This window comes from Myiozetetes cayanensis, unplaced genomic scaffold (genome assembly GCF_022539395.1).
Source record: "Myiozetetes cayanensis isolate MyiCay16 unplaced genomic scaffold, myiCay2020 scf5-8, whole genome shotgun sequence".
NCBI lineage: Eukaryota > Metazoa > Chordata > Aves > Passeriformes > Tyrannidae > Myiozetetes > Myiozetetes cayanensis.
Window position 1 is genome coordinate 85,497,096 of NW_026087742.1, and position 19,203 is coordinate 85,516,298.

General features: G+C 37.0%; 1 protein-coding gene across 9 annotated transcripts in view; it reads right to left on the minus strand.

Moving 5' to 3' along the window:
* Positions 1-19,203, minus strand: part of VWA3B (von Willebrand factor A domain containing 3B) — a 66,625-nt gene that overhangs the window by 29,122 nt on the left and 18,300 nt on the right. For 8 of the 9 annotated variants that reach the window (XM_050333367.1, XM_050333369.1, XM_050333372.1 and 5 more), the window contains 8 exons: positions 13,825-13,941; positions 10,600-10,796; positions 9,807-9,961; positions 7,848-7,986; positions 6,354-6,485; positions 3,186-3,284; positions 2,057-2,239; positions 538-665 (listed from right to left, as the gene is read on the minus strand). In XM_050333367.1, coding sequence (XP_050189324.1) covers positions 538-665; positions 2,057-2,239; positions 3,186-3,284; positions 6,354-6,485; positions 7,848-7,986; positions 9,807-9,961; positions 10,600-10,796; positions 13,825-13,941 — 1,150 coding nt within the window. The remainder of the gene's footprint in view (positions 1-537; positions 666-2,056; positions 2,240-3,185; positions 3,285-6,353; positions 6,486-7,847; positions 7,987-9,806; positions 9,962-10,599; positions 10,797-13,824; positions 13,942-19,203) is intronic. The other variant, XM_050333370.1, reaches the window with a different exon arrangement.

A 19,203-nucleotide genomic window follows, 5' to 3' on the forward strand; every position in this document is an offset into this window, starting at 1 on the left:
TACTTTATTTTTTATACCTTTACTTTAACTTACTGTTTTTAATAGATTTCTGTCTTTAAAATCTGCTTTCTTTTAATTGTAATTTTTTACTTTTTTACTATTACTTCACAGATAAATACACAAATATATCTGTACATAATTTATGTTTCAATCAGCATATCTCAATGAGTGGCAATTAGGCAAATAGGTAGCTCTACCCATACGACAATAATTTTTCATTAATTCTCTAGATCAGAGGGAGCAACTGTACCATGTGTTGGAGACAGAAAAATAATTTCCCTCTATGCTTTTATTATTCCTAATATCTTGAGATTAATGATATATTTAATTTTGTTTCAGGCATCATGGTATTGGTGCATTTGTCCAGATTTTTCTTTTCCATTACCTTAGCTGTTAAAAAAAGAACCTCAAAACAACAAAGCAACAACCTTTTTTAAAAAGAGAATGTCAGAGGCTAAAAATGCAAGACAACAAAAACGAGAAACGTAACAGATAGCTCTTATGTCTTAATAACAAAATAACAGTATAAGGACATACTTATTCTCCGGATAATTTTTTTCATTTAAAGAATCCATCATCAGACTTTTGACATGAAAGGTCTTTACTTTCTCTAGGTCTTTTAATCCTTGATCAATTTCTCGTTTCAAAAGATGTATGTCTTTATTCTAACAAAAAGAAAATCAAATATTTTAGTGCAACTACACCTAAACAAGTTTCATTTCTGAACTGAAACTATGCAATTATATATGACAATAATTTTGAATAATGGCTTAGGACAGCTTCTAAATTTCGTATACTCTTTCAGGTAGACTCTTGTGCTTGGCATTACAGCCTTTCAAATTATTCTTCCTTTCTAGGGAAAAGACAAGCACTCCCTAACTAGCTAGTTATCCCTTGAGCTATGAACAGCCATATTTCTGAATAGTGTACTGAGGTTAGTAGCTCCACTCACTTCCAGCAAGCAAGAAATTAAATAAGTGAATAAATTAAATACAATGCAAGTTATGTACATTACAACTGGCGGCCTGTCATTCTACAGATCACAGCTTATCACATTCTGTCCCTGGGAATGACAAAACATATTCTTCAAGGGAACACTGGAACTGACTAAGAATCATTTGGACTAAAGGAGGAGGAAACAGGAAGGAAATTCCAGTGATGATCCCCTTACAACTCCCACAGGGTCAGAAGTGTGGAGATGTACAATACAGACTCTGATGCTCATCTTTCCAATACGAGCAGTGTCACATAGTCCACACCAGCAGAATCACTCAAATTGGCCAGTACACTCTCTGATATTTTTCAAGAGCTGGATTATTTTCACATCTTCCTTCTAATTGGTGTTCACAAAGTTAAAATTTCCTGCTACTGTCTTGTTCCTGGTTGTTCTCATTGTTCCACCACAACCATTTCTAAAATTTGTGGAATCAATTAAGTGTTAACTTTAATTAAAAATATGTTTCAAATGGATGATTCTGTTAGTCTATTCAGAAATTTTCTACTGGGGATTGTTAGATTGAGCTGCTTAGTCACACTTGATAGATGACTGCTATTCTAGTCATTTTACTCATTATGGATCTCTCCCCAGTGGCTACTGTAGAGCAAACTTTCAACAAAATTCATAGAATCATTCATCATCATTCAAATTCAGCTCTGCATTCTCTCATTTATTAACAGGATACAAACCACAGTTTCACTTTAAATAGTAACTTATTTCTGAGACATCAGAGATCACATGTGTTTCTTCCAGAGCTGAATTTGGTCTGCATGTATTTTTAGGTTTTGGGTTTCAGGCAAGGGGCTAGGGGAGGGGGAATGTGCTTCCAATAGTAACATCACAACTGTACTTTGCATGACATTTGGGCTTTTTTGTTGCAGTCTAATAAAATTTAACAAGCAAAAAATGTCATACTTATTGCTTTCACATCACTTTGAAGCTGATTGCGATTAACCCTCTTTTTTGTTAATCTATTGCAATATGAAATCACAATAACACAAGTCATGTGGTTTCTTCAACAGCATGAAGAAGCAAATGTATTTGTTTTCAGATACTCACAAGAATAAACTCTGAAGTATCAGGATCAGTCAAATAAATGTTGTAATAATGAAACCGTCCCTCTGTTTTAGTAGATAGTTCATACAAAAATTTATTAGCTTCTATATCATCACAGTTGAATGATACAGTATGGATGGGAATTTTACAATGAAGATGGACTTCAGCAAAAATTATTTGGGAGGGCTGAAAATCGAAAAAAAAAGCATATTAAAAATGAGGCTTCTAGAAACGTGTTTATCAAAACATGGCGAATTTGTAAGAATTTAATCAGTCATACTGTTGCTTAGAGACGGATATAGATCAGTTAAAAGTATCCACCTTATATGGATAGCTATTTCATTATTACATAAAATGAGCTAATTTAAAAAGATTTTGAAACACTGATAATGCATTAAGGTACAGGATGTAAATTGTAATATAATCAGTACTCTTTATTTCTGAAGTCTTAAAAGAAATTACTAAAGTATAGGAAATTAAACTAAGACTTTGGTGTTTATTATCACTGGATGTATATAAAAATATTTTTGGAAGTATATGAGTGTAGATATTTTTAATAAACAAAATTAGTTCACAGAAAAGGTGATTCAATACCAGGAAACAAAATAGAGGCTGAAAAAATAGGAAAGCTAGTTTCCGCCTCATGTAAAGAAATAAAAATTAGGTGAAAAAGTAGATCTACTATATCTGAAAAATTATTCACTCAGTTCTGTAAATTCTGATAACCCTTCATTTGTTCAAAATACTCAAAAATCCTAACAAATTAAGCAATATTTGCAGTATAATTGTTTGTTGCACTTTAACAGTTAAAAGCAATCTTGGCCATTTACCTTTTTTAATCTAAAAAAGTAAAACACAAATCATAAAAGGCATTAGTAACCAGGCAAAAAGAAATTAAGTATTCATTAATTTTGAACTTAGTAAAATATTAAAAATAAGAATATGAATAAGTGTATATTAAGCCAAATTATTTTTTGATAAAACATAAATATATGCTTCTAGATAGAAAAACTGAAATAATGCAAATTAACATCCAAGAGACTGCACAAGATGCAGCACTGCAGTTATGATATTCATTTCCTACTTCTGACACCACTTTTCTGCATTTTCTGTTTCCTCATTTCAGAAATACCTGGTCAGGTCTCCCATCAGTCAAGAGATAAATAGCCTGAGTGTCAGTATCAGCCAGAGCAATCTGGAGAGCTTTGAGTGTATTTGTGGAACTTCCAACCTAGGAAACCAAGAAGAAAAAGACAAAGAAACAGCTATAAATACTAACAGTTCTTTGCCTCTGTTCTTAAATTCATCATGACAGTGTAGTGATTCATGGGATAATACAGAACCAAAATGACTAATAAAATGGTGAAAACATTTCTGTCATGTAGCTAGGAAAATCAAAGCAAGTGTCAAAGTAGCATAAATTGGTACCAGATTGGTATTCAGTGCTTATGCAAACACACATAAGCAAAATGCTGGCAGCAGAAATCTGAGCTGTACAATCAAAAGCAATCACTAAAAGACTATAAACAGATAGAAAGATGTAAAATAGAAGACACTTCTCTTAATTTTTCCCACTGCTGCTCCTGCACGCCAACTCATCACTCTCCCTTGAAATACATATTTTACTTCACCAAATAGTTCAAAAGCTCCACAAAGGAGTTGCATAAGTTTATTTCTCGAAAACTGGTAAAGGACTTCCTGGCTTTCCTAATATTTTTTCCAGACTCTCTCCCATCTATTCCTTGGCAAATCAATGCAAACGTTATTTATATTTTAGCACAAAAGTTATCTATAGCAACAAAACATGCCCAGTAATGTAATACTGTGCCCACTAAAATTAATTTTTGGGGTAATACTAGCATTTTTCCTATGTATGTCATTCACAAACTTTGTGATCATGATTTTTTTTTTCCATTTAGACTAAATGCAACTTTAAACTCACTGAAATGCGTTCTATGGCCTATAGGAACCTAAAACCTACAGTTTACATCTTCAAATGTCCGCCTTTCAAATACTCAGTGTACCAAACCTTTCAAATTAAAGGTACGGGTGAAGTTCTACCAGTAGGGAAAAGTGTTTCATCAAGTCTTAGTCTTTTAACGGGGCCAAAGCGAAATCCCCGAAAACATTTGGACCTGTTTTATGGTTGTATAACACCTGAATACTCCTCTGGAGGGCAATGAGGATCGTAGTGGTACAAGAAGAAACTTGGGATCCACATATATAATGCACTGCAGAAGATAAACAAAAATCTCTAACATTGACCCATGCATACAAAAATGTTAAGAGACAGCACTATCTTTTCAGTCCTAAAATCATGTTAAGACTTCTTCCAGTCCTTCCCATCACCAACCAGTTCTATTAGAAAGGGCAAAGTAAGTAAATCAGGTGAAATGAAATAGGAGGTACATTCTGACAGTGATTCTGTATGGCTGCATAAAACTGTGTGGGGGACAGGCAGCAAGAGAGCTCACATACTTTATAATCCTATCTTCTAATTCACAAGCAATCCTTATCAGTACCCACTCATAAGAAATAACTAGTCTGAGACATTTTCTTTGTGTTTAATTCATCTAATATCACTAATGTTTTACTAAGCATTATAAAGTTTTAGACACATCACTCATTATTATGTGTAAATTGGCCATCCTGGCTCTTTTGATAATGGTACCTGGTTTCGAGCTAATTTGAGACAAAACAACTTCTTTCACTTCTTTTCACATCATAGGAACATAGGGTGGATGCTGATGATGTGGGGGAAATAATTATGTACCTTATGGTGAAAGCTGTTCATTTTAGGTTTCTCAATTGCTGCTGTTACAAATGAACACTGTTTTCATCAGTGTTTAAACAACATTTCATACAGTTCAACTATATGACATTACCACCCTAAAATTTTCAATGTTATCACATCTAAAAGATTTTTAAGGAACAGTTAGTTACTGTTTATAGCTCAGCTTTCTTCTTCATAACCCTGGGACCAAAGTGTATAAAATGAGATCAAAGGAGCTACTCTGATTAATATTCCAGACCAATCCTCTGTTCATTTCAGCTTCACTGCAAAGACAGCTTTCTGATCTCAGACTTACGCCTGCACTGCTTAAAAGAGGCTAAAAGGTCAGCAGCAGATATCAGCCTTGAAAAAAGTAGACTGCTCTTGTACCATTTCCTGTACCACTTTGGATATCTAGATCTGAATTTCAAATTAAATTTAGAATAAACAATTAACAATTTTACGAACAATGATGAGCAAGGCTATTCCCAAATGCATATATAAGATGGTATCAAATTATGATAGCTCAAAGTATTATTGAACTTGCATGAAGCTGTACAACATACATGACTTAATTTTCAAATTTTCAAGTCTCAAGGAAGGCAGTTTTAAGTATTTGCCAGCTACTCAGTGAGGCCACACTAAAACTTTCTTTATGTGTTGGTCTGTTAGTATTTTCTGAGAATACTGTTATTTGTCTTGCTTTATAGTCTCAGAGGTATTATGTAGCTTCCCCAATTCCCTCATCCCCAGGAATTTCATATTAAGTCTGAGGAAGAGCTGTCATAATGCTGAGGAGTTTTATTACAAAAACATGAGGGTTTTGTGTCAGAAGATGTAATGGGATACATCTGTAGCATTGGGCGACTGATTCTCAGTCCTATGCTCATAAAATTGTTGTCCACATTTGACACATTAAGTGGTCCTAAAGCTGATGACAGTTACAATCTGGGGGATGACTGTGACTGACTACAAGAATTTCTACTCTGTTTCAGGGAAAAGTGCTCAGATTTTGGCCACTGTCAGAGAAAGAATATTGGGTAGAATATCGGTCTGAGTATGGTTGCTCTCATGTTTCCATCACAGCTAAAGTCGGCTGTCTATCTATTCATCAACAGGGGCTAGAAATGCTTCAGGTTGCTGGCATGTTTCCTGTACCACCTCTGAGCTGTAAGTCTGCCAGGACAGCTCTTATAACCATGCAGCAGCCCTGCAGCAAAAATGACGAATTTAGACACGAGATCTGAGCAGTGACATGTTTCCTGCAGGAATCGAATGGGCCAATGTCTGCATTGTGGTTGCTAAACATAGAAGGCCGCAAGTTGAATTATTATTACGATCTTATAAACAGGTCCACTGTTAAAGGGTTATTACACCTGACAGATGATATGTTGGACTCAGATCCACTGAAGCCTATGCATCATATATATTTTCAGTCAGTCCAGAATCACTCCAGCTGTACAGAAAATGAGGAAACAAATACAACTTTGAACAAGCATGCTTTGTGATAATTAGTTGCCATATTACCTCAAGCTGTTTTATCCAAAGCCAAGCATCTTGCAAATTTTCCTCATTAACTTCAGCAAGTTTCTCTTGCCATGCCACTGCTTGGGCACTAAATTTCACAAAGTTAAATCTCTTTTTGTGCCTCAACTGTTCCTGCAAGAGATAGCACCTGACTTTTACATACTGTTAAAAGAAAGAATACTTGTATCCTGAAATACTGAGTATTAGCAGTTGTTTTAATTATTATATAGTTGATTATATGGTTACAATAATATTCAGTTATGGTGTACAGAGAGATATAGACAATTATTGCTTATAACTATTAAGGTTACTTGAACTTCCCAAAAGTAAGTCTCCATATACTCATATTTCTCAAACTAGTCGAACAGCAAACATCTAGGAGGGCATGAAATAGAGAGATGAAACTGGGTAGGATCAGTGGTGTAAGAAAGAGATTATCAGTGCTTACCAAAGGAAATTGAAATCAGAAAGAAAGACATCATTTAGAGAAAGAGAACAAGAATCAGATAAAAAGCCTGGCAAGGGGAAGGCAGGAAAAAAATAAGTTAAGAATTTGCTGACATTTTTTTTGGAGAAAAGTTGTAAGTCAGGGAATATTTGTGCAAGCTAAGTACAAACTTTCAGACCCTGGAACCTTTGCTTCTCATCACCATTTTCGTGCAGCTGTCTCTGAAACCTTCTGGCACAGTATCTAATAAATTTCTAGAGCTGATCTGCCTAGAGGACCACAAGATACTATATCCTATGACTGCACCTAGCTCAAAAACCTCTCTGTCATAGTTTTAATATTTTTAGTCTAATGATTCTATCAATGCCAGACTGATTGATTTTTTGTCCGTTACTTCTCTTAGTACTAAGAAAATTTAAGATTAATCACGTTTTAAGAGTACCCATTTCAAATTTTAATGTACACGAAGTTGACATCATTGTAGACTTCCAAAACTATGTGAGACAAATGCTGTCTTAGGTGTGTCTCCCAGTACTCACAGCTTTCGAGGTGCTTCTGCACTTTGCAAGTCCCATTGCAAAGTTCTGAGTCACTGCAAGATTCAATCAAGCTCAAAATGTTCTACACCTTCTATTGTAAAAGTATGAAAGTCAATTTAGAACACACATTACAAATCACAACATGCCAATGGAAATGGATGATAAACAAAAATGCCAAAAGGTATTTAATTGTATAGTTTTTTCTCTGTGTATTTTTTTCGTGTTTTGGTTGGGTTTTTTTTAGGAGGAAGTTGGCTTGTGAGAAAGAACAACATAAGACTTTTTATTTTTAACATTTTCTCTAGCTTTTTTCAAATATTTGTATAAATGAGGTAAAAATACAAATTTTTAACTGAAAAATGAGCACATGAAGAAAAATACAAATACTTTTATAAGCTGCTATTTAAAAAAAATAAAAATAAATAAAAAGTGAAATAATAGCCATCCAGAAGAGATGAGCCTACTCTAAAATGCTGCTCAGCCTTCAAAATCATCACTTTTTCCTACCTGTATGAGCTGAAATATTTTTTCCTTCACCAGTGGCAGCTTGTTGTTCATAGACTGGGAGGTATCAATGAGAATATAGACATTATCTTCAAACACATTCCCAAAGAGCCCTCTGCTTCCTTGTTGAAGCCACTTAATCCTGGAGGAGGAACAAAAGTATCAAAACCTGTTCCAAAGATCTTTGGAGCTCTGCATATCAGAATCTAACAGGTAGGATCTTTTTACCACTGCTGTACTTATTCTCTTTCCCTGAGCACCTGTTAGGAGTCACTGTGAGAAGTGGTATTTTGCCCTTCATGAACCCATCCTATGTCATTACATAATAACACAAGACATTTTTATTTTATAATTTCAGTAGAAATCTGGAGACAGACAAAAAAAGACAAAACAATACAGCACCTCTAAAAGTCAATTATCAGGTAGTTTGAGCTGGGAAATCCCATGTGGAAGCAACTATAACTATTGTCACTGTAACTGTTCTCCAGTCTGAACTCAGTAAATCATTTAATCATATGCTGCTATGCCTCCCTTTTCAGAAAACAACTTGAGAACCTATTCTGCAAGGAACTTAAGCACTTTGAAGAGCCTTAATAGAAAGCAGATGCTTCAATGGTTTGCTGACCTTGAGCCTTAAATACAGATTAAGTTTTACATTTTAAAGAGGATTGGAGTGTGCCTGCCAGTTAAATACGTGCATACATACTGCTGTGCACAAGAACCCTTCTTCAGTAATGGCTGCAGCAAGTCCAAATCTAAATTCCCTTGAGAGTCATAAAATATCCATCTACTCTGAAACAGAGACATTTAACAGATGGAATATAATGGTCCTGGGAAAAATATTACTCATCTCCACAGAGGTTTAAAAAAAATGATATCATGGAAACTTAAGGATCCTATTACATTTGCTACCGATAGCTATTTTGTCATTAATTTTTCCCCAAAAATGTTTGATGAGGTCTACCAGGGCTTTTTAACATTGAGATGAACCATTCAAAACAGCAAACACATAATCTCAGCTTGGATTTCAGAAACATACACTCACCAAAACCACTTACCTCAAATATTCCTTTGACATTACAAAAATGTTATCCTACACACAATAAGATGAAGACAAACCAAAAGGAATAACAAAACTCTGTTTGACCTTGCTGAATGTAGTCGGGCTGCTATACGTGTGGTAGAGCAGCAGTAATAAAATGAAAAATTCATCAACAAAACAGAAGTTCAGTGAGAGATCTCATTGCCCTAATATACAAAACAGGGCAACATTTATTCTTTCTCTCAGTCCTACAATAGGTTACCTTTGTTCCCTAGTGTAGCTTTAAAAGCCAATTTACTCCAGGGCATCTTTAGGACAGATTAATCAGGCCCTCAGACTTCCTATTTTTTTGTAGATGTCCTACAAAATCTAAGAGTGTCGATACGGCTATAGAAGTGTAAACTAGGCAGGTAGTTTGAGCACTGAACTTCTGATCATGTGCATTACTTAATAGCTCATGCCCTGACTCTGATCTAGACTGTTCAAACTTGTCTTCAACAAAAAATTGCAAAAGATAACCATTATCAGTATGAAGTACTGTAGCTGTGCTATGGTGTCGGGGGTATCTCAAGGGATACTAGATACACAGGATGAATATTTATTAAGTGTTATTGATGGTTCCTTAAGTTCTCTGCCACCCTATAGTCCCAACACTTTTTGGCACTTTCAGCAGTAATTCAAAAATGTGCAGACTGACTTTCATATTTGTGTTTCAGAAGGAGAACAAAAGATAAAACTGTTCATCAATTTTCTTATATGGCTACTAAGAAATCCTACATATAAGATTCTGATCTAAAATAGATTTCTGGCTCAGTACTGTCAGTTTACCAATCACTTCAGCTTATTATGACAGTAAATGTCAAACATTTCAACACCCATGTAAAATAATACAAACTGATTTTATGTAACAGAACACTAACCTTCCTTCCACTTGTCTGAGAGCTGTCCTCATTTTCTCTTCGTACTGCTTATACTTTTCTGTACTAACATATATGTGAACTACTGATCCATCTTTCCAGAGGGTATGTACAAACCTGTCACAGTATCTTGCATGAATTACCTTCCTCTTTGTCTCCTACAACCAAGAGAAATCCGTTTCATGTCCCAAAACACATTAGTTTGCAGTGCCTTTAATATTTGGTGAACAAACTGCAAATGTACATGCTTGCTGCACATGAACAGGTGCAGAAATAAACATGAGACAGGATGGTCACAGAATTCGCTCCTAGTAAGAGTCAATAGAAACTGGTTTTATTCTTGTAGCTAGCAAAACCAGAAGCTTTACAATTACATCAAATAGTGTAATGGTAAAGCTTGAGAAAAACAAATATTAGACAAATTAATCCAAATTTGTTTAAGTACCTGCAAACACTGCAGCAAGTGAGACTAACACATATTCTGAAGACAAGCAATCTTTGCCCCACCACACAGAAATACAAAGAAAATGATGGCATTGCTTAAGCCGGTCCTGATCTTTCCTCTTAGATTACATGGGAACCAGCAAGGAGTCCTTAAAACAGTCATTCTCAAATAGCCCTTTGAAACATTCTTTTCATTACATTCTTTGTCCCAATAATAAGCTGATTTTAACAAAAACTACAAAACAACAAGGCCATACACTATATCAGAAATTCCCCCACCAGTCAAGTTTTCAAGCTTTAAAAGAAAAAACAAACAACTCACAGGATGTGAGGGAAAATTAACAACACTCACAGCATCAGTTTGTGAAGATTCATCCTCCGGTTTAGTTTTTATGTCAACAATCCCATCTACATGGCGGAAAATACAATCAGCAAGTGCATCGTACAGTGTGAGCTTCTGAGCTTTCAAGCCATACTTCTCCAACCACTTCTCAGAAGTCAAATATTTGTCATATATATGACTTTGTAATGGATGATCAGCTTTGGTTGCTAATAAAGAAAATACAACAAACAAAATCTCCTGTATAACGTGGTTCAGTGTGGTTATGCTATTTTCAAAAGCAGACTGTGATACTAGAGTGAAAATTTTCAAACTTGTCCTGCTTGCTCTGACAGCATTGGAGTGAACAGATACTTCTGAGTGATTTTTAACAGTTGCTACTTTGGTTTTGTTGTGGGTTTTTTTTTTCTTATCAGATAACTCATTGCAACAAATTCCTTTGAAACTGGGAAAAAACCCCAACATCAGAAGACATTAAATAATGACAACATCAACATATAAAAGGAATATTCTCTAGTAGTTTAATTACAAAACGCCAGAAAGTACTCCTGTATAAGATGTCTAACTTCAAGAAGAATCATTTGAGAAAATGAAACAACAGAAGATATAACTGAAAATACAGTTGAGACCATTAGTTAACATTATGTAGTAGGTTTCTGTGGCTGGGTTTTGGTAGCAGGGGAGGCTACAGGGGTGGCTTCTGTCAGAAGCTGCTAGAAGCTTCCCCTGTCTGATGGAGCCAATGCCAGCTGGCTCCAGGACAGACTTCCTGCCACTGGCCAAGGCTGAGACAATCAAGAGTGACAGTAACACCTCTGTGAAAACATATCTAGGAACAGAAAGCCATTGGGCAGAAAGAATTCCACACAGGGAAGAGCGGAGTGAGAACATGGGAACAACAATGTAGACACCAAGGTCCGTGCAGAAGGAGGGGCAGGAGGTGCTCCAGGCACCAGAGCTGAGGCCCTGCAGCCCATGGTGCAGACCATGGTGGGGCAGCTGTGCCCCTGCAGCCCATGGAGGACCATCTCTAGTTCTACATCCTCCTTCAAGTATTTTCAACTGATAATGAAGAAAACTGGCCTTTTTTTTTTGTCTGATCTGGTATAACTGTTCTTATGTTTACCCTTTCACATCATATTGTCTTATAAATTTTCCAAGGGCCATCTTAAGGTAGGGCACTGCACATCTCCGGATACTGGTAACAAGATACAGGGCTGGCTCTACACTCATTCATCACCTTCTCAATAAAACACAACTAAAACAAATGACCTGCAGCGGGTCTCATAGCAGGGTGACTTTATTTTGTCACACTTTAATTTTGATGGACCTGGGTGGTATAAATGATTATTCCGTTTATATCCAGCTACAGTGACAACAGCATTGAGATCCTGAGCCTGTAAATAAACCTATGGAAGCATCTACTGCCCTTACACACACAGAGATCAGCCAACATCAAGGCATGTGCATAGTTGCAGCCTGTTAATGTGAAAATATTTGCTTTATGACTGCCCGTGGTTCTAAGAAGTAGTGTCACAAATGCACTCCACATGCTTTATGTAAGTCCTGTCTCAGTTCAGGTAACTAGTGCATTATCTGGAGTGCTAGCAGAAAAGCTGACTCTCTCTTTGTTTCTTCTCCTGCAGAACACCACAGTGTTCAGAACAAACTACATTTTGCAGGAAAGTGCTTTAAACAGATCAGGAAGGCAAAATCTGGGAGAAATGCAGGCAAACTGTAAGGCTGCAGTTATTTGGATGAATGGGCAATAGTCAAATAATGCTGAAGAACAGACCAAATAAATCATGCTGTTAATTTAATTTCTTTTAAATTATTTATGAAGTGATTATGTACATGAAGGCAAACACGAAAAGAACATTAAAGCTGCACAGTCAGGAACACATAAATAAACACTGAAATTATGGTTGCCCTTGCAGCTTTATTGTGGTCTCTTTGTTCATATGTATTACAGAAGAGCTGTTTATCTTCATATGGGAAGACTTACTAATTCAGAAGATGCTATTATCTGTATAAAGAACTGTATTATGCCTTCATAGAAGAAAAAACTCCAGTTTTAATCATGCAGAGCTATCTTATGGACAGAAATTCAAACCCAAAGCACCAGAAAAAAGTTTCCAGCTTCAAATCATCATCACCATCCCGGTCACGTATCTCAACACAGTTCAAGTTCCTGACCAACTGACAGTACAAAACATTCCTCAGCAGGTGATCCTGAAAGGGGCATCTGGCTCCAGCCTCCATCTAGCCAAAGTAAAAGCAATTGCACTGCAAAAACAATACTATAGCTACACAAAATCGCCCATGACTTATCCTAATTCAACCTGAATCTTGTATCAACTTACAAAAAAGTACCAGTAGACACTGCGTAAGTATTTTAAAACTAGGGATTAATAAAGATTATAGGCACTGACAATAATGGCTATGATCATTAAAATCTATCCCCTTGATTGTAGTCCAATGCTGAAGCTGCCTAGACTCTACAGATTCCTAGGTTCTCAGTATTTAAGTCTTGTCAGTGTGATCATTCTGCTCCAGAGCATGCTCAGAGCATCTCCATCTTAGAAGGGCTGAGTAGCACCTCATCATCCCCTATTAAAGCCTTTCAGAACTTCAGAAACCAGCCATGCTTCTGTCTCCAACAGGGTTCAATCCACAATCAATATGCACAGAACAACACATGGATCAAGTACTAGGCTAAACACAGTGGTGGGAACTATTAGTTTAATGAAAAAATTGGGGATTCCTCCAAGTTTGTTAAGATAAGATTCATCAGAGTCCTCATGCAGAATTGTTTTCAGTCTTCTGCCTTTGATTACAATTCAAACCCACACTTTTTTCCTTTTAGGGAAATGAACTAGGCCATCCCAAGATGACCATGATGGGAGAGGGACAAGGTAATTCCCCAGCACTGTGTGAAATAAAACTAAAGATTTACTGGCCCAGGCAGAAAACTTGTAAACCTAGTCACTGGTGAACTAAAAATGGTGTGTTTCAGCTCAAGCTGGTAAAGTTCAGCAAGTTTAAGCCATAATAAACAGAAATATGTATTGGAAAGTTTTAAGCAATCCTAAATTTAGATAACAAGCATACGTGTTACCTGTATATAGACATTTCTGAGAAAATCATCCCCAAATTGACGAGTAATGAAAATTGTTCACAAAAAAAAAATTGATCGTGAATACAATGGTAAGTCTCTGAAGGAAACATAAATTATACCATCTTGAGAAGCAGGCTGGTCAGATTCTGATAAAATTTTCTGAACTTGTTTCACTGTATTCCTGGCTTCCTCCAGCTCCTTCCAGATCAAAAAGACATCTTCACGGATACCAGCTACTGCAAAAGAAATCATAAACAGAACTTGACATTTTGACAAAATTTCTGCAATTTATAACTCCGCAATTATCATGAAGTCATTGGTATATCCAGATGTTGCCATATAACTTCGTTTTCTTGAGGTCCCATTGCAGTGACAAATGCTGTTTTCTGATAACTTCAAAACCCCCATTTTGAAGATTTAAAGAGAAGACATTTTCAACTCTTACAGTTTCCTTAAAGTATGTTAACAATTTTATTTAAAATTAAATCTTCTTTTCCTGAAGACTATGTGACAAAATTTTGCTAAAGACGAGTTTATTTTCATCCCAACAATTCTCAACAAATTCTCTGCTAAAAGAAAAAAACTGCTTTACTATCAGGCTATATTGTCAAAAAGAAAAAAAAAAAAAAAAGGAAAGATGCAAAGCTACAGCTGAGACAAGGTTTTCTTAATCTCAGCAGACATGTTTTTCTTTATTTAAATAATTAAAACATGTGTTTATTCCACAGAGTACAATTACTGAAAGTGAGACATATTTTATATATATATATATATAAGCAGAATGCTCACTACTAAAAGTGTGTTAAATTAGGTTAGTCTCAGAGATTAAACTGCAACAGAACAATGCAGAGAAACTGTGTGTACTGTTACAGCAAAAATATGAAAGAAACTGAATCATCAGCCATCCTAACCACAAATGCAGGCTGCAACCTATTGCAGATCATAACGTATTAATGAATTGAACATAGAGATGCTGAACAAGGCAAACTATGTCTTATCATCTCGTGGTTCAGTTAATATACAGTGGTGGTTCACTGTATGAAAGATAAGACATGCAAACTAAAGTAGGTTATCAGTAAACAAACAAACCTGATCATTTTGTTCTTTGATAAACTTCCCTGAAATAATACTAATACGAAAGTTATACAAAATAAGAACTCAATTTTAATTGTGAAATGCTCTCAGTTTCCAAGAAATATTTTGAAATGTGTTATTGTACACTGCCACCTCCTGGGACCTTGCTGCATTTCAAAAACATCTGTCGCAGCCATTAGGACAAAGATCAACATTTCCCAAATCACAAAAAGCTTTAGTAAGCAGATCATTCCACAACATAAACCACAAAATTCAGAAAAAAACTCGGTCTGTAATCATTTCTTTTTAAGCTTAAGAAAAGCATTTTTTTCAAATACTTTAGAAAGAAGTTGACTTTTATAAACAATCTCTCAGCAGAAATACAAAATCTGAGCATCAGCAAAATTCAAGGACGAACAGATCTAGAGATTTTCTGATGAGTACTCAGCCACTGAATGTGTAAACATATACCTTTGCCACAGTTAAAACCACAAAACACATGCATTCAAACCACACATGCACATATTTCCAAGTTTAAGGCTGTTAAAAAGGTAATTCCAGTGGCACTGTCTCCAAGTAAATCTGCATGTCCTCCACAAGCTGTCAATTAATGTGATCAAGATTCAATTTTATTAACATTTTTAATGTTACATCTGCAAATACTGAAAGAAGTATGCATATTTCAACTACAACTAAAACAATGCCGATTGTTTTGCTCTGTTTCCCATTAAATTGATGCTATGGACTCATCAATTTTACAGGATTATTGTTACTGTCCCCCTTAAGGCATATGTATTGAATTGCTATTACACAAGAAGGTATTTTTTCCTTATTTATGCTGCAGCACAGTTAAGTAAAACTGCATGCACTTTCAAAGTAAGTACGTTTAATGACAGTATACAGGACAAATGCAGGCACCCACAACTGCACATTATGAAGTTCCAGTTGTTTAGAAAACCTTTTTTCTGGGAACATTTTTTCCTGAATTCAACTGGGAGAGAACGTTGCAAGCAGTGACATCCACAGCAACTTTCCCTCTCTACATGGGAAGCTCTCCTCCACCTCTGCCTTGGCCTCTTCCTCTACAGCTAAGGAGCAGTGGAAAAGAAAAGCTGTATCTTTCGAAACTGAGCCCCCAATCAAAACATACATCAAAAGATACATGCAAATGCATAGTATCTTCCAGGTGTGGCTCTCAACCTGTGGCCCATCCCTCAATGCACATCACTGGTAAATGACTAAGAAAGCACAAACCTCACTTTGGTTTAAATTCCCTGCGCTCACACCTCAGATGTGCCATTTTTTGGGAACCACCACCCAAAGAAAGTCACTCCCCTAAACAGTGCATTTTCCAACCACTCCAGGCCCATGATCTCTTGCACACCTTCAGGCATTCATGTCCCAGGAAAGACCCTGTCTTAAAAAGAGCTCTTTTTCCAGAGACAGAAAGGGCTCTCCTGGTTCGCCCTGCCAAGAAGCACTACCCAGCCGCCCTGGCTGGTGGTGTAACAGCCGCACCCTTGGGGAGCCACACCCCCTGGTTTTGATTCAAAAACCACCACACTGCAATGGCAGAAGGGTGGCCACCAGCGGCCTATGAGGAAGCCAGCTGGCATGCCCTGCAGCCTGTCCCTGCCCAAGCACAGCAGGGCACCCCACGCTGGGTAATGTTCCAGGACAAGGAAAGCCCTGAAAAAGAGGAAGAGGATGAGGAAAGATGTGGGGAGAGCGTGTGGCAAGGGGCAGAAGCATTCTGCTGATACCAGTGAATTGAGAAGCAAGATGGCAGATCTAAGCGGAAACACAAAACACTTGCACAGGTACACGGAAACTCATAACCACCCTCATTTCCATTCCCCAGTTATTTAACAGTCAGGCAATCTTAAAAGAAGCAGCTTCTCCACACCTGCAAACAAACTCATCCAGTTCAACAACTCACTGTTACATATTTGATTTTCATGTTGCTAAGAAAAAAAAAAAAGCCTACAAAACCTACAGTATCTTTGAAACATGTGGCAAATACCAATACAAAAGCAACTTAGGGAAATCAGAAGCATTTCTTACTATTCTGATTATATGACAAAGACCGTGGAAACAAGAAAATCCAAATACAATGGAATAAAATCTATTTCAAAATTAATTTGCTGGCAAGGTGAGAAAACCGATTTTTTCACTGCCAGTCCCTTCCTCAGCCTCTACGTGGCAGCAGAACATAGCAATATTCCTTCAAGCACTGATTTTCAAAATCTCCACTTAAAGGGGTATGAATGAAGGCACAAAAGAGCACATATTTTATCTGTGCACCTGCCAAGTCAAGCAGTACTGAGTCCCATCCTGCCCCTCTCCCACTGGACAAATGCACAAAGCAAATGAACTTTGAATCCCATGTGGCATCGCAGAGCATCTATCTGCATCACTCCCTACACATTAGCAAAGAGATTTGCCAGGCCAAGGCTGCTGAGACTAGACAAAGCACACACAAGGAAAAAGCAGAGCCAGTGATCTTTGCTACAGCTTCTAGGCAAAGTAGCTACTTTTCAGTCATTACTCTGGCATTGCAGATGGAGGCTTCGATCTTTCCCATGTCGGCATACATAGACGGTGCAGAGTTCGCTGACTTCAATGCCGTACAGCGGGATGACGCTCTTCGGCTTCCCATTTTTACACACAACAATCTGAAATGTTCCCTGTGACTATCAGGTAAATGTGGAAAATAAGTACACCTAAGAATACAGACTTACACGGTTCACAAGGAGAGCAGACATTGAGTACCCTCTATTCATTTCAGAATCTACTTCAAAACACCACTGCTTTTCAAGATTTGTGTAGCACTTATATCCCTGTTACTCCAAGCAGATGACACAAATGTCCCTCTGTTCAGAAAGAACCTTTTTCTCCACAGCTTTCACCATTTCTTGCCCTTTGTGTCAAGTTCCAACTTAAATGCCACCTCCTTTCCCTTACATTTTAACTACATAACAAGATTGCTTAATTCTGCAGCTCGTTGCAGATGAATAAAGTGCACAAAGCATGTAGGCAGAAGTGATAACAGGAAAATCAATGCTGGATGAGGAGAGATATCATCACATTGGTGAAATTAGGCTTTATGTAAAAGCATTTCTCTGCCTTAAGTAAATCTGAGGCTGCCAGCATAAAGACCTCAATTCTTTACTGGCTTACACCTGTTTTGATCTCAAGCACCCACTCAAAATGAGTGTAAAAAAAATTCAAATTTGGCAGTTTCTCACGCTTGCTTTCTAAATGACTGCTCAAGATGCAAAACAGGGGAGAAGGGAGCTCTTATCTAAAGTTTTAAATAGTTCACTTCTGACATGTTTTGGCTAGGCAAATGAAAAAGAATGAACATGAAGATATCATGTATTTGCAAAATGCTGATATGCAGTGAATACCCAGAAAACTATCCGATTCTTTAAAGCAGCTTTTCCAGTCCATAAAACATGATGGTGAGTTTCACTTTCCAGCTGTTGCATTTGTGGTGCAAAAATGAACATAATGAAAATATTCCTGTGCCTCTCCTTATTTTTCAGAAACACCACATTTGGATGATTAAATCTCTGGTTCATTCTCTATTTATTTCCTTGTACAGTTTATGCCACACATCCAAGAACCAGTTTCAGAGCCCATTAGTGAGTAATCGACACTTTTATTTTGATTGCCTTATTACTACAACCTTGAAGGAGCTTCTGAAACAAGAGACATCAGACACAGACCAGAATAATGTCTTCAATGTGTTTTCTTTTCTGAAAGGACTTTAGATTCTGTATACGGCTGAAACGCTGATTGGCTGCCAGTGATGTCACGACTGCGCTTGTAATACCCAGTAAATGCAGAAAGCTAATTGTGTTCCTTTTTAATGTGTAAATTCTACTCCATAATAGCAATAAGACACAACAGACAATGCACTTCAAGGGGATTACTGCCCCTTTGAGCGATTAAAGCTATTCAGCTTTCAGCTTTAGAAACAGTGGTGAGGAAGTAATTTCAGTCATACAGGAGCTCTAGGCCCATCTATTGAAACAGGCTGACTGCCCTGGGGCAGAGGGAGCCAGCTCCCCCCATGCACACCCCCAAATGTGGTCCAGGAGGACCACGGCAGACTGAAGGCAATCATTATACTGCTCTAAATTAGTATGAGACAAGAGATCATGTTTTGAAGCAGACTCTGCTCTTGATTTCCAAACTCTGCATGGGTGAGGCTTGAGTGTCCCTTCACAAAGCAAAAAATCAGGTGAACCTCACTCTCTTATTTCTGGCCCCCCACTATGGTTCTTTCTCTTCTACTGTTAAAATCATAGTCCTAGGGAAGGATAACTTAGTACACAAGGAATTAGACTACAACTCAAAAATGGGCCATTTAGTCCAAGACTGGCAAACAACCTTACATGAGCCACAAAATCCACCTT